Below are 12,549 nucleotides of genomic sequence, written 5' to 3' on the forward strand. Positions count from 1 at the left end.
ACGAGGCGCCGGGTTCCTGCGGATCCTAGATGCTCAGGGGGCTGGCCTCTGAGAGGGGCAGGACAGGGCCGGCCTTGTGGCGGGGCGAACGGAGGGGAAGACAGGCGGTGAGCTTTCCATTGATCATGTTTTTCTGGTGTCTTCTAAGTAATGTTGAAGCAAAACCCTTTTTTGAGCATTTTTCTGTTTGCTTTTACTGAGTTATTTCCTTTGGTTAGATTTCTGGGCGTAGGAGTGTTAAATGAAATGTGAGATGGTAGAAAGGCCTCTCTGGGGCTATTTGGAGGGTGGCCTGGAGAGGGAGAGACTGGAGGCGGGGAGGCTGGGGAGGAGGCTGGAGAGAGTTCACTGGGAAAGGATAAGGCTCAAGCTGTGGGGAGAAGGGAGGTGGGGGAGAGGCAGGCACTAGGGGTCTGACTTGATGACTGTGTGGGGGAGGGGGCTAGGGTCATCTTGCGATGGGGACCTGGTGGAAAGCTCTCCAGGTCCCAAAGGTCAAAGCAAATCAGGAGGCAGGAGGCAGGAGGGACTCAGATTGCTCCATGGAGACTGCTCTGGGAGCAGTGCCTGCTGAGTGCTGACCTCCCACCCTGTCCCCAGCTGGAAGAGGAGCGGGCCCGCCTGGCAGAGCAGCTCCGAGCAGAGGCAGAGCTGTGTGCCGAGGCCGAGGAGACACGGGGGCGGCTGGCAGCTCGCAAGCAGGAGCTGGAGCTGGTGGTGACAGAGCTGGAGGCCCGCGTGGGCGAGGAGGAGGAGTGCAGCCGCCAGCTGCAGAGTGACAAGAAGAGGCTGCAACAGCATATACAGGTCTGGCCCCTGTGTGCCCACAGACTACCTCACCCCATGCCCTTCTGTCTACCCTGACAACCTTTGCTTCTCCAAACCATGTCTCATTGGGCCATGAATTTGCAGAAAACTCAACTCAAAGTGATTAAGGCGAAAGAATATTCCTTTGGTTCAAATAATGGAAGACTTGAGAATGCATAAGCTTCAGGCATGGCTGGATCCAGGAGCTGAGACGATATCCTTTGTACTCTTTTTCTCTCCGTTGGGTCCATTTGCCTCTAGGCTGCAGCATTCCCAGGCAGGCCACCCTCCCTTGGTTCCCCTTCAAAATCCACTATGTGCTTTACCTCTCCATCCAGATGCTACAGTTTCACCGGCAATATTCATCTGCATTTACGTTTTATGATCTCTTCCCTTGAAAAAAGTAGATCGAGGTACCCAAGTTATGCCAAACATACTTGAAAATTTTCCAGTGATTTAAGTGAGCATCTGGTTTTAAATTTAAAATAAATAAAATTAAATAAGTTTGAAAATTCAGTTCCTCAGTCATACTGACCACATTTCAGGAGCTCGGTAAGGGTTTTAATCACCTCCTCTTTATCTGCATGTGGGGGAGGGATTCTGCCCTGTAGTTACGGAGATGGCCTAACACCATGTGCCACAGAGAGCCACACACAGGTTGCACTCAGGAATGAAATGAACAGGTCACAGCTGTGGGAAGCCAGCTTTGTAGTAACAAAAGGACGGGGTGACCTCTGGTTCCTACAGGGAGATGGGTTAGTTTGAATAACTCCAGGGCTGGCAGGTAGCTGAAGTCCACTCTGTCGGCAGAAGCTGGCCCTGTGCCTGATCCCTGTGATATATACTGTTATGTGGCTGGTAGACCTCATCTGTGGGAGCAGAGCGGGAGGAGGAGGACATGTGGGTAAGCCATTACAGATCCTCCCGATAGCAGGGAGCAAGGCAGCACCTAATACTTCATCCTTTTTTTTTAACAGGTTGTAAAATATTTTTAAATTTTAAATATTTTAAAATATTTTTATGATATTTAAGTATTTAAATTTTTAATATTTTTATATTTTAATTTTTTAAATATTTCAAATTTTAAGTATTTTAATTTTTTTCATTTTAATTTTAAATATTTTCTTCAAAGAGTCATTTTTATTTTATTTTATTATTCAAAGATTTTATTTATTTATTTGACAGACAGAGATCACAAGTAGGCAGAGAGGCAGGCAGAGAGAGAGGGGAAAGCAGGCTCCCTGCTGAGCAGAGAGCCCCATACGGGCTCGATCCCAGGACCCTGACACCATGACCTGAGCCAAAGGCAGAGGCTTAACCCACTGAGTCACCCAGGCACCCCTAATTTTAAATATTTAAAAATTTTAAAATATATTTACTTGGGGGTGGGGAACACAGAGAGAGAGGGAGAAATGGACTCTCCTCTGAGCAGAGAGCCCAATGTGGGGCTCAATCCCAGGACCCTGAGATCACGACCTGAGCTGAAGACAGATGCTCAGCCAACTGAACCACCCAGGTCCTCCTCCGTTTTTTTAAATTAATGTATTGGGGCACCTGGGTGGCTCAGTTGGTTGGGCATCTGACTCTTGAACTCAGCTCATGTCTTGATCTCAGAGTCATGAGTTCGGGCCCTGTGTCAGGCTCCATGATATGGAGCATACTTTAAAGAAAAAAGAAAAAAAAATGAGGTATTATTGACATATAACATTAGTTCAGGTATACGATGTAATGATTCAATATTTATATATATTGGCAAGGGATGTCCACAATAAGTCAATATCCATCCCTTTACATAGTAACAAAAAAAACTTTTCTAGTGATGTGAACTTTTAAGATCTAGTCTCTCTGCAACTCTCAAATGTACAATACAGTGCTAAAACCACAGTTGTACTATTACATCCCCTGGATTTATTTATTTTGTAACTAGAAGTGTGTACTTTTTGACCCCCTTCCCCCCCCACTTCAGTGACCCTCTCTTCCCCCCACAACCACTTGTCTCTTCTCTGTATCTGTAAGCTCGGTGTTTTGTGTGTTTTTTAGATTCTACACATGAGTGAGATCATAGGCTATTTGTCTTTCTCTGACTTCTCTCACCTAGCGCAATGCCCTTGACGTCCACCCGCGCTGTCACCCAATATCGAATCTTAATTTCCAGTCCCACACCACATGTTGCCACAGGGGGCAGTGCCCATCTCTATGATGTGTTTATTTATTTTTATTGTTTATCATCTTCCTGCACACAAAGGAATGTCATTTCCATAAGGACAAAGATGTGTATCTATTTTCGGTGCCTAGAACAGGGCCTGGCACACACGGGGCCCTCAGGGAAGGCTCAGGGGAGAATGAAATGAATGAATGAAACAGGGAGACCAGTGAAGGTTTGCTCCTTCCCGCTTTTGCCCAGAGTGTGGACCTGTCTGAGCCACAAGCCATCGGGGTTTGGGACGTCCCCTCCACCCCGTCCTTCCCATCACAACCCAGTCCCCAGCCCCCAGATCCTCATCCCTGCCCCCGCCCCTCTCCAGGAGTTGGAGAGCCACCTCGAGGCCGAGGAGGGGGCGCGACAGAAGCTGCAGCTAGAGAAGGTGACCACGGAGGCGAAGCTGAAGAAATTTGAGGAAGACCTGGTCCTCTTAGAAGATCAGAATGCAAAGCTGAGCAAGGTCGGTGGCCTGTGGGCCCCCAGGGGCAGGGGCGGTGGCGCATGGGGGACACGTGGGTCTCTGCCTGTCCCCCAGCTGGCGCCACCTCTAGGGGTCTCTGGCTCTCAGTCTCAGCTATGTCTCCCTTCCACCCTTGTTCGTCACACCTTCACTTCCCCTTTGTCACACCTTCACTTCCCCTTTGTCACACCTACCCCCTCCGGTATTTTTGAGCAACTACTGTGTGTCATTACCCATGGCTGGTAGATCACAAGACACACACACACACACACACACACACCCACTCCAAGGCCACATGGCTGGAGACAAACACCATCTCATTACAGCCCGTTCTTCTGTGGGTGGGCCGGGGCTCGGCCAGGGCTCTCAGAGGCCGTCATCATGACATGGGGGCCGGGTGCGGATGTCTGCGGTCTCGGTGCCCCTTCATGTGGCTTCTGTCCCCACAGGAGAACCTGGGTTTCTTACATGGCAGCTCAGGGCTCTGAAAAGGCGAAGCAGAAGCGTTCAGGCCCCTTAAAGTATTAAGCCTGGAACTGACATGGCATCGCTTGCGCCCAATTCTATAGATCAGGGGTTAGCAAACATCTTCTGTAAAAGGTCAGATGGCAGATATTTCACGCGTTCCCAACCCCTGGATTTGTTGCGAGCGCTCAGTTCTGCCGACGTAGCATGAAAGCAGCCACAGACAGTACATAATTGAATGCGTGTGACTTTTCCAATAAAACTTTATTTATAAAAATAAGTGGTGGGCCAGATTGGGCCCACACACTGTGGTTTGCAGACCACTGAGCTTAAAGCAGTCAGAGGCTCACCCAGACTCAGCAGGTGGGAAATCAGGCTCCATCCCTGGGTGGGGACATGGCAGAGAATCCACTGCCCTCTTTGATCTGCCACAGCCAGGACTGGGCTAGGCACAGGGGGAGATGGCATTGAACTGACTAGAAAACCATCTGTGTCCTCACAGGGGGCTGGGGGAAAGGGATGCTAGATGAGACACCACAGAAGATAAATATAACCAGACATTGTGACTTAATTATGAACTGTGAGAAAAGAATGGAAGACTATGGAGGGAGACGGGTCCCTCACCTGTCCTCGGGGTAGTCAGGGCAGGCTTCTCGGAGACAATGATATCTGAGTTGAGAGGTCAAGGATGCACGGGGTTTTCTCACAGAGCGTTCCTTTTGGTACAATGGCTATTCCATTCTACATTCTTCTACTTTCTTTTTAAGGGTAGTGTCAATGCACTACACTGGTGTCCAGAACCACTCAGTTTGAAAAGTACTGATCCAGACCAGGGCTCTCAAAGGCTAACATGCCCCGGGAATCATATGGGGAGTTTGTTCTCATTCAGCAGGTCTGGGGGGGAGCCTGAGACACAGCATTTCTTTAAAAATCTCCCATTTGGTGCTGCTGCTGGTCCACAAACCTACACTTGGAGGGACAGGGAGCCAGAGCTCCGGGGAACTCAGCGGGTGGGCAAGGATGTTCGCTGCTGTCGGCAGCATGGTTTGTAATGGCACACGGTTTGGAATGAACCTCAGCACCCGTGAGTGGGATGGTGTGTTAGGGAATGCTGGGCTTCTAAGAACGGGAGTCTAGCCTGTAGTTCGGGGTGGGCCGGGTCTGCAGACCCAAGAGAATGGGGAAGGAAGGCTGGGGGTCAGGAGCGAGGCTCAGGGCAGGGGGGATGGAGAGCAGCTCCATGCAGAGGAGAACACACCAGAGATGTGCATTGGGGTGGGGTGGGGGGGCGTGTTCTGACCGCCCCCACCACCCACCACCCTCAGGAGCGGAAGCTGCTGGAGGAGCGTCTGGCCGAGTTCTCGTCGCAGGCGGCTGAGGAGGAGGAGAAGGTCAAGAGCCTCAATAAGCTTCGACTCAAATATGAGGCCACAATTGCGGACATGGAGGGTGAGCGCCCCCGCCAGTGGGAAGCTGCGCTGCGCATGCTTGGGGAGGGGCGTTGAGGGAACCTCGTGAGCCACGGAGGATCCGCGGTGGGATCTGTTCAATGGGGCCAGGAAAGAAGGCTCCAGACAGACGGGGCGTCCTCCCTGCTCTTAGGTTGTTTCTGCCACTCTAAATGCAATTCTCCTGCTCTCTCCTCTGTGTCTTGGGGTCACTCTCTCTGTCTCTGACTGTCCCACTGACTCTTTCAGACCCATTGTCGCCTGGGTCCCTTGCTATTATTGACTCAGAAGCAGAAGCAGAAGGGAGAGAGCACCAGGAGAAGGCTGTGGAGACAGAGGAGAGGACAGGGCAGTGACAGTCACTGAGCAGGAGCACGGTGTCACTGGGGGGTGAGGAGGAGAGGACGGCACCTGGGGGTCGGGCCCAGGGTCGCAAAAGCGGAAAGAAGGGGCACAGGGAGATGCTGAGCCACAGCTTCACCCCTCCCCCACCCCAGCCAGTGCCAGGGGCGGGGCCGTGGGTGTCGGGGAGCTGCTGGGTGTGGGGTCCGGAGTCCTTCTGCATGGCCCCCACGCCCGCCCCCAGACCGCCTACGGAAGGAGGAGAAGGGCCGCCAGGAGCTGGAGAAGCTGAAGCGGCGGCTGGACGGGGAGAGCTCGGAGCTGCAGGAGCAGATGGCCGAGCAGCAGCAGCGCGGGGAGGAGCTGCGCGCCCAGCTGGGCCGCAAGGAGGAGGAGCTGCAGGCGGCCCTGGCCAGGTGCTCGGTGGGGATGGGGGACTGCGGGGACCCTGTGCGGTGCACCGTCCACAGGGCACGGCCTGCCAGTAGGAGGGGCGCCGCGAGGAGAGTCCACCAGCGCGCACGCGCCCCAGCCCCGCTGAGCCTCAGTGTCCCCTTCTGTAACCTGGACCTGGCGAGAGTTCCAAGCCCGCCAGGTTAAGAGTGAAAGGGGCCCTCGCATGTCTTGTAATTAGCCCAGTTCAGGGGTCGGAATAGGGGATCAGCCGTGATTTCAGAAGCGCTCCAGCCATGAAAGGAGTCGGATCATTAGGATTACAGCCAGTCGCAATTATGGAGCACCTACTGTGTGTTATGAATGCCTTCCCCCGCCCCCCACCTCCTCCGAGAGCCCTTGATTATTGGTGCAGCTCAACGTAAATGTTGGTGTGGAAAAATATGTGTCTTAAAATCAGCAGTGCGCCACGTGTGTGTGTGTGGTTAAGAACCTGCACCCTAGTCTGACTTCTGGGTTCAAGTCCTGGGCCCGCCCCTTTCTGGGCACATGACCTCACCCACCCAATTTCTTCATTTGTGAAATGGGGAGATTTTGAAGCTATTCCTAAGGCTATTGTAGGGATGAAATCTGCAAGTGCTTTTAAAGGACGCCTGGGTGGCTCAGTCTGCTAAGCGTCTGCCTTTGGCTCAGGCCATCATCCCAGGGTTCTGGTATCAAGCCCCAGGGTGGCTTCCCTGGTCAGTCTAAAGAGCAGGGGATCCAAACTCCAGTCTGCATGACTCCATGAGCAATTTAAACCCCCCAGTCAGTGCTGCCCCTCAATTCAGCTTCTATTTACAAGAGGCTGTGTCTCCTTGGGGTCGTGAAGCCGATCAGTTGCTGGGGTCAGCTCTTCCACTCGATCGTGTGACCCGGGCCAGGACTTTCCCACTCTGTACATCAGTTTTCTCAGTGTGATCATTAATGAGATAAGTAAAGGTTCCCCTGTGGCAGGGGCTCAGTACGTGTCCCTATGATTACTCTTGGTGTCATCCCCATTTTACAGCTGAGGAAATTGAGGCTCGGGGTACTGAGGCATGTGCCCAAGGGCAGAGCTGGGATTTCAGCCCAGGAAAGGCCACCCCCAAATCCACACCTGGCCTCCCCGCCCCCAGAAATCATCCCTGCCCTTCGCCTGCCCCTGTACCAACTCCATGGTCCTTGTCCACCCCCAGGGTGGAGGAGGAGGGCGGTGCCCGGGCCCTGCTGCTCAAATCCCTGCGGGAAGCGCAAGCGGGACTGGCTGAAGCCCAGGAGGACCTAGAGGCCGAGCGGGCGGCCAGGGCCAAGGCAGAGAAGCAGCGCCGGGACCTGGGCGAGGAGCTGGAGGCGCTGCGGAGCGAGCTGGAGGACACGCTGGATTCCACCAATGCGCAGCAGGAGCTCCGGTGAGGCAGCCGGCAGAGCCTGGGCATGGGCTGGGCACCATGCAGGGAGAGGAGAAGGGCTTTGGAACGATCCCCCCATCCACACGGAGGTTTAGCCTTTCACCCGTTTTAAACAAACCAGTATTGGCTCTACAGCTCAGCCAGACTTGAGGGGGACAGAGATTCATCAGACCCAGGCGTTTCCATGAGGGACTCCCGGTCTGGGGGAGGCAGAGTCGGGCAAAGGAACCCAATCCAGAACAAAGTGTGCTTTAAGGGAGCAACACATCATCATTGTGGATGATAAGAGCGAGCCCCTAAACTATGTCTATGGAAGGAGGTCCAGGAAGACTTCCTTGAGAAAGGACCTTTTGAATAGGGTTTTGAAAGGTGAATAGGAGTTCACCCTTAAAGCCACACTCCTCCCTAGGTTACCACCCAGATCCCTTAGGGAATGTAGAGTGAGGTCCTCATCCCTGAAGGGAAACAATAAAAGGAGGCACATCCCCAAAGTCCCTGCCTTTCTCTGTTCTGAAATTGTGTTCCCTCCACAAAAGGTCCAAGAGGGAACAGGAGGTGACAGAGTTGAAGAAGGCTTTGGAAGAGGAGACGCGTATTCATGAAGTGGCAGTTCAGGAGCTGAGGCAGCGCCATGGCCAGGCGCTGGGCGAGCTGACGGAGCAGCTGGAACAGGCCCGGAGGGTGGGTTGGGACAGGAACGGGGGGTAATGAGGGGCTGGCAGAGGGAACAGCCAGTGCCAAGGCCCTGAGGCAGGAGGGTGCCCAGTCCAGTTGAGGGAGGAGGCATTAATCTTTACTTGTCTCTCCCTTGCCAGAGCAAAGGTACCTGGGAGAAGACCCGGTTGGCCCTGGAGACCGAAGTGTCGGAGTTGCGGTCAGAGCTGAGCAGCCTGCAGGCCTCACGGCATGAGGGCGAGCAGCGCAGACGCCGCCTGGAGTCCCAGCTGCAGGAGGTGCAGGGCCGGGCTGGTGACGGGGAGCGGGCCCGAGTGGAGGCTACGGAGAAGCTTCAACGAGTCCAGGTGAGTGGGGCGACCAGGGCAGGGACCCTCTGTGAGCTTCCGTTTGGTCCACAGCAACCCTGTTGTCCCTTTCAGCTCTTCCAACGTGATCACGCACGAGTAGCTAGGATTCCGTGAGCAATTACTATATACCAGATATCCTATGTATTTCACTAAATCTTTCTGACTCTGCTAATATTGTTCCCCTTGTACATACGATGAAACTAAGGCCCAGAGACCTGAAACTGATGGTCTGAGATCCCTCAGAGCCAAAACTTGAACCCAGGCATGCCTGATTCTATAGCTCTTAACCCTACCATGACCCCCCACCCTCCAAAAAGCCTTAAATAATCTGTATTCTGATAAAAAGCCTAGTGTGGACACATGCAACCTTATGGGGATGATATCATACTGTGACTGTTAAAAGAAATGTGAGCTTTTACATTTTAATTTTATTATGTTTCTTTAGATGGCCGATACTTATGTGTTACTGAAAATACAAAGAAGCAGAAAGAATGAAAGAAAAATCCAACTTTTTAAACAATAATTTTTTTTTAAAGATTTTGTTTATTTATTTGACAGACAGAGATCACAAGTAGGCAGAGAGGCAGGCAGAGAGAGGAGGAAGCAGGCTCCCCACCAAGCAGAGAACCCAATGAGGGGCTCGATCCCAGGACCCTGAGATCATGACCTGAGCCAAAGGCAGAGGCTTAACCCACTGAGCCACCCAGGCGCCCCTTAAAAAATAATTTTTAAAAATAATTTGTTTTTTTGTAATCTCTACACCCAATACGGGGCTCAAACTCACAACTCCGAGATCAAGAGTCGAATGCTGAATTGACTAAGCCAGCCAGCGGCCAAGGAAGAATGATTTTTAATTGTCCAGTTCCTCCAGGGGAAAACACCATGACAGTTAGTTTCCAGATTAAAATGCTGTATTAGTTAGGGTGAAAGCTAAGCTGCCATATAGCAAAGGCATCCCAGAATCCATCAGCTTAAGTAAAAGACGTGTCTTTCCCTCTGGAGAAAGAGACTCAGGGTAAGCAGTGAAGGCCGGCAGAATACTATGTGCCACAAGGTCACTTAAGATCCAGGTTCCTTGGCCTTGTCATGCCACTGTCCCTGAGAGCATTGCCCTCACCTTTAAGTCAAATCTGGATTATGGGCACATCCATGCTCCTGCTTGGAAAGGGGAGAGAGGGGGAGTGACAAAATTTGCATACATCCCTTTGCTTATATCCCATTGGCTGCCACCTAACTACATGATCACAGCTAGCTACAAAGGAGCCTGGGAAAGGTAGTTTCTAGCTGACGGCCACAGGCCTAGTGAATAGACTATCACAGGGGGACCATGGAAGAGTGGCTCTGGGGGGACAGCCAGGGTCTGCCCCAAATGGAATCATGCTAGCCAGCGGTCACTGTACTAAATGTTTTACATATTACACACAGAAGAGTGACATCGGAAGTAGAGTTTGGGGGCTGATAGCAGGAGTTCCAGCACTAGAAGTTTCTTCATTGATAGACATGTTCTGTATTTGTGCAATCTACTTGGCCCCCAAATACTCAGAATGTAGGGAGCAAAGCTGAGGAGGTACATTTTTCCTTTTACTTAATTTTAAATTTAAGTAGTCACGTACGGCTGGTAGCTACCATATTGGACAGTACAGCCATAGAGCCATCCTGCCTGGCTCAGTCCCACCTCTGGTAGCTGTGTCACCTTGGGCAAATTTCGTAACCTTTCTGTGCCTCAGCTTCCCTTTATGTTAACTGGGAATAGTGCTATTGGTCTGTGAAACTGGTGGGTTTCCTTCCCCTGGAGAGCGAGGGTCATATGGAAACTCTGCGTTTAACTGTTTGAGGAAACACGGGGCTGGTTTCCCCACTTGACCAGCCCAGTGTGGCAGGGATTTGAGGGGAGAGGAGCGGGTGGGGTCAGCTGGGTGGAAGCCGCCATTGGAAGGCGCCCCTTCCCCGCAGGCTGAACTGGAGAACATGTCTGCAGCCCTGAGTGAGGCCGAGTCCAAAGTCATCCGGCTGAGCAAGGAGCTGGGCAGCTTGGAGACCCAGCTACATGACACCCAGGTGAGGCCAGCGCCCCCCAACCCAACACGCAGCCCCTCCCCCCCATGCCTCCCTACCCTCCGCCATCACCTGTCCTCCATTCCCCCTCCCCCATCTGCAGGAGATGCTGCAGGAGGAGACCAGGGCGAAGCTGGCCTGCGGGTCCCGGGCGCGAGCCCTGGAGGCCGAGGTGGTAGGGCTGCGGGAGCAGCTGGAGGAGGAGGCAGTCGCCAGGGAGCGGATGGCCCGCGAGCTGCAGACTGCCCAGGCCCAGGTGAGCCGTCCTGGAGGGTGACCTCAAGGGGCCTCCAGTCCCAACCCGCTCCCCCCGGGTTTCGCAGCTCGGGGATGGCCCCATAGCCCACCTGGTCCTAGGCCAGATCCCCGGGAGACCCCCATTCTCATCTCTGATTGTCCCTCAGCCCACAGCCTGTCGGTTCACACCCCACCCTCTTCCCCCGACTCTTGTCTCACCCCTACTTTGCAATCCACACAGACCTAGACCCTCTCAGGCCTCATCCTTGCCTCCTGTTTCTCCCCTCTCAACTCATCCTCCCCACGGTCTTCCTGCCACAGAGCTGCCCTTGCTCCTTCCCCTCTCACAGCCCTCCCTGGCTCCCAGTGCCCCCAGGATGGAGCCTGTGCCTCTCGGCTGTGCCTTTGTTGGCCCTTCCGTGTCGTTAGCTGTGTTGATCTCTCACCTCCTTCCACTTCACACGAGAAACCCTTTTCATTCTTCAGAACTCAATGCCAGCCTCCCCTGTTGTGGGAGGTCCCTCACTGCCCCACTCTGAGCTCCCACACCCTTTTTTCTCCTTGTCCCCATTCCAGTCACCTTGGGCTGGAACTCTCTCTGCCCATAGGTCTCCCCCAACCCCCAACCAGAATAGGAGCTCCTTGAAAGAGGGACCCTCCCTGAGTTAGATCTTGGTCTTCAGCACAGGCCAGCATAGAGCCTGACATATAGGATGCCTGAAGAAATGCCTCTTGAATGCATGAGTGCTGAATGCACGCCTGAAAATATCCTTCTTCAACTGGCAGACTCCTATGCATACTTCAAGACCCATCTCAAATGCCCCCTTCTCCAGGAAGTCTCTCTTGGATGTTCTAAGCAGATTCTAAATTCCTCCTGTGGGCGCTCACGGCTCCCATGCTTCTCCTGCCTTAGCCTCCACCATCCTGGCCATGATGCTCAGTCTCCCCCCTTAGAAGGGGTGTTCCCCCAGGCCAGGGTCTAGGTCCCATTCATCTTCTGGGTCCCAGTGGGAGTAATTTTCATCTCTGGAAGAAGCTGAGGTTCACAGAACTCGCAACCACAACCCTATCCCAAGGTAGAAGAACCCAGTGCGAGTCCCCTCCCTCCTCTGGCCTCAGTCTCCTCCTCTGGGAAGTAGGGCACTACCAGCTCACACCTTGGTTGCAGCCATGACTGCCCCCCACTCTCTGTCTCCTCCTCCCCCCACCCAGCTGTCAGAGTGGCGGAGGCGCCAGGAGGAAGAGGCGGGAGCACTGGAAGCAGGGGAGGAGGCGCGGCGCCGGGCCACCCGCGAGGCTGAGGCCCTGACCCAGCGCCTAGCAGAAAAGACAGAGGCGGTCGAGCGGCTGGAGCGGGGCCGCCGGCAGCTGGGGCAGGAGTTGGACGATGCACTCATGGATCTGGAGCAGCAGCGGCAGCTCGTGAGCACGCTGGAGAAGAAGCAGCGCAAATTCGACCAGGTGGGGCCCCTCAGGTTGGGGGGTGGGGAGTTGGATGCTCTGTCATGCTTCTGCAGTCATTGCTGATTGGGTGACATGTGGCCTCACAGCTGTCTATGAACGTGGGGGAACCCTTGGGCAAGATGCTTCTTCCCTCTAAGCCTCTGTCAGATAAGAACCCCATCCATCCTGCTTTATGGCTCTTAATTCTTGGTAGGGCCCACTTTTTTTTTTTAAAGAGAGA

The 12,549-nt window shown here is 53.5% G+C and overlaps 1 protein-coding gene across 2 annotated transcripts in view; it reads left to right on the plus strand.

The window, feature by feature from the left end:
- The window catches only part of MYH14 (myosin heavy chain 14), a 97,534-nt gene that overhangs the window by 59,639 nt on the left and 25,346 nt on the right, over window positions 1-12,549 (plus strand). For both annotated transcript variants that reach the window (XM_045988200.1, XM_045988201.1), the window contains exons 23-32: window positions 601-807; window positions 3,333-3,470; window positions 5,261-5,384; window positions 5,970-6,141; window positions 7,336-7,548; window positions 8,085-8,229; window positions 8,364-8,570; window positions 10,527-10,631; window positions 10,732-10,884; window positions 12,078-12,326. In XM_045988200.1, coding sequence (XP_045844156.1) covers window positions 601-807; window positions 3,333-3,470; window positions 5,261-5,384; window positions 5,970-6,141; window positions 7,336-7,548; window positions 8,085-8,229; window positions 8,364-8,570; window positions 10,527-10,631; window positions 10,732-10,884; window positions 12,078-12,326 — 1,713 coding nt within the window. The remainder of the gene's footprint in view (window positions 1-600; window positions 808-3,332; window positions 3,471-5,260; window positions 5,385-5,969; window positions 6,142-7,335; window positions 7,549-8,084; window positions 8,230-8,363; window positions 8,571-10,526; window positions 10,632-10,731; window positions 10,885-12,077; window positions 12,327-12,549) is intronic.

The sequence above is a fragment of the Meles meles genome, chromosome 19 (assembly GCF_922984935.1).
Source record: "Meles meles chromosome 19, mMelMel3.1 paternal haplotype, whole genome shotgun sequence".
Lineage (NCBI taxonomy): Eukaryota > Metazoa > Chordata > Mammalia > Carnivora > Mustelidae > Meles > Meles meles.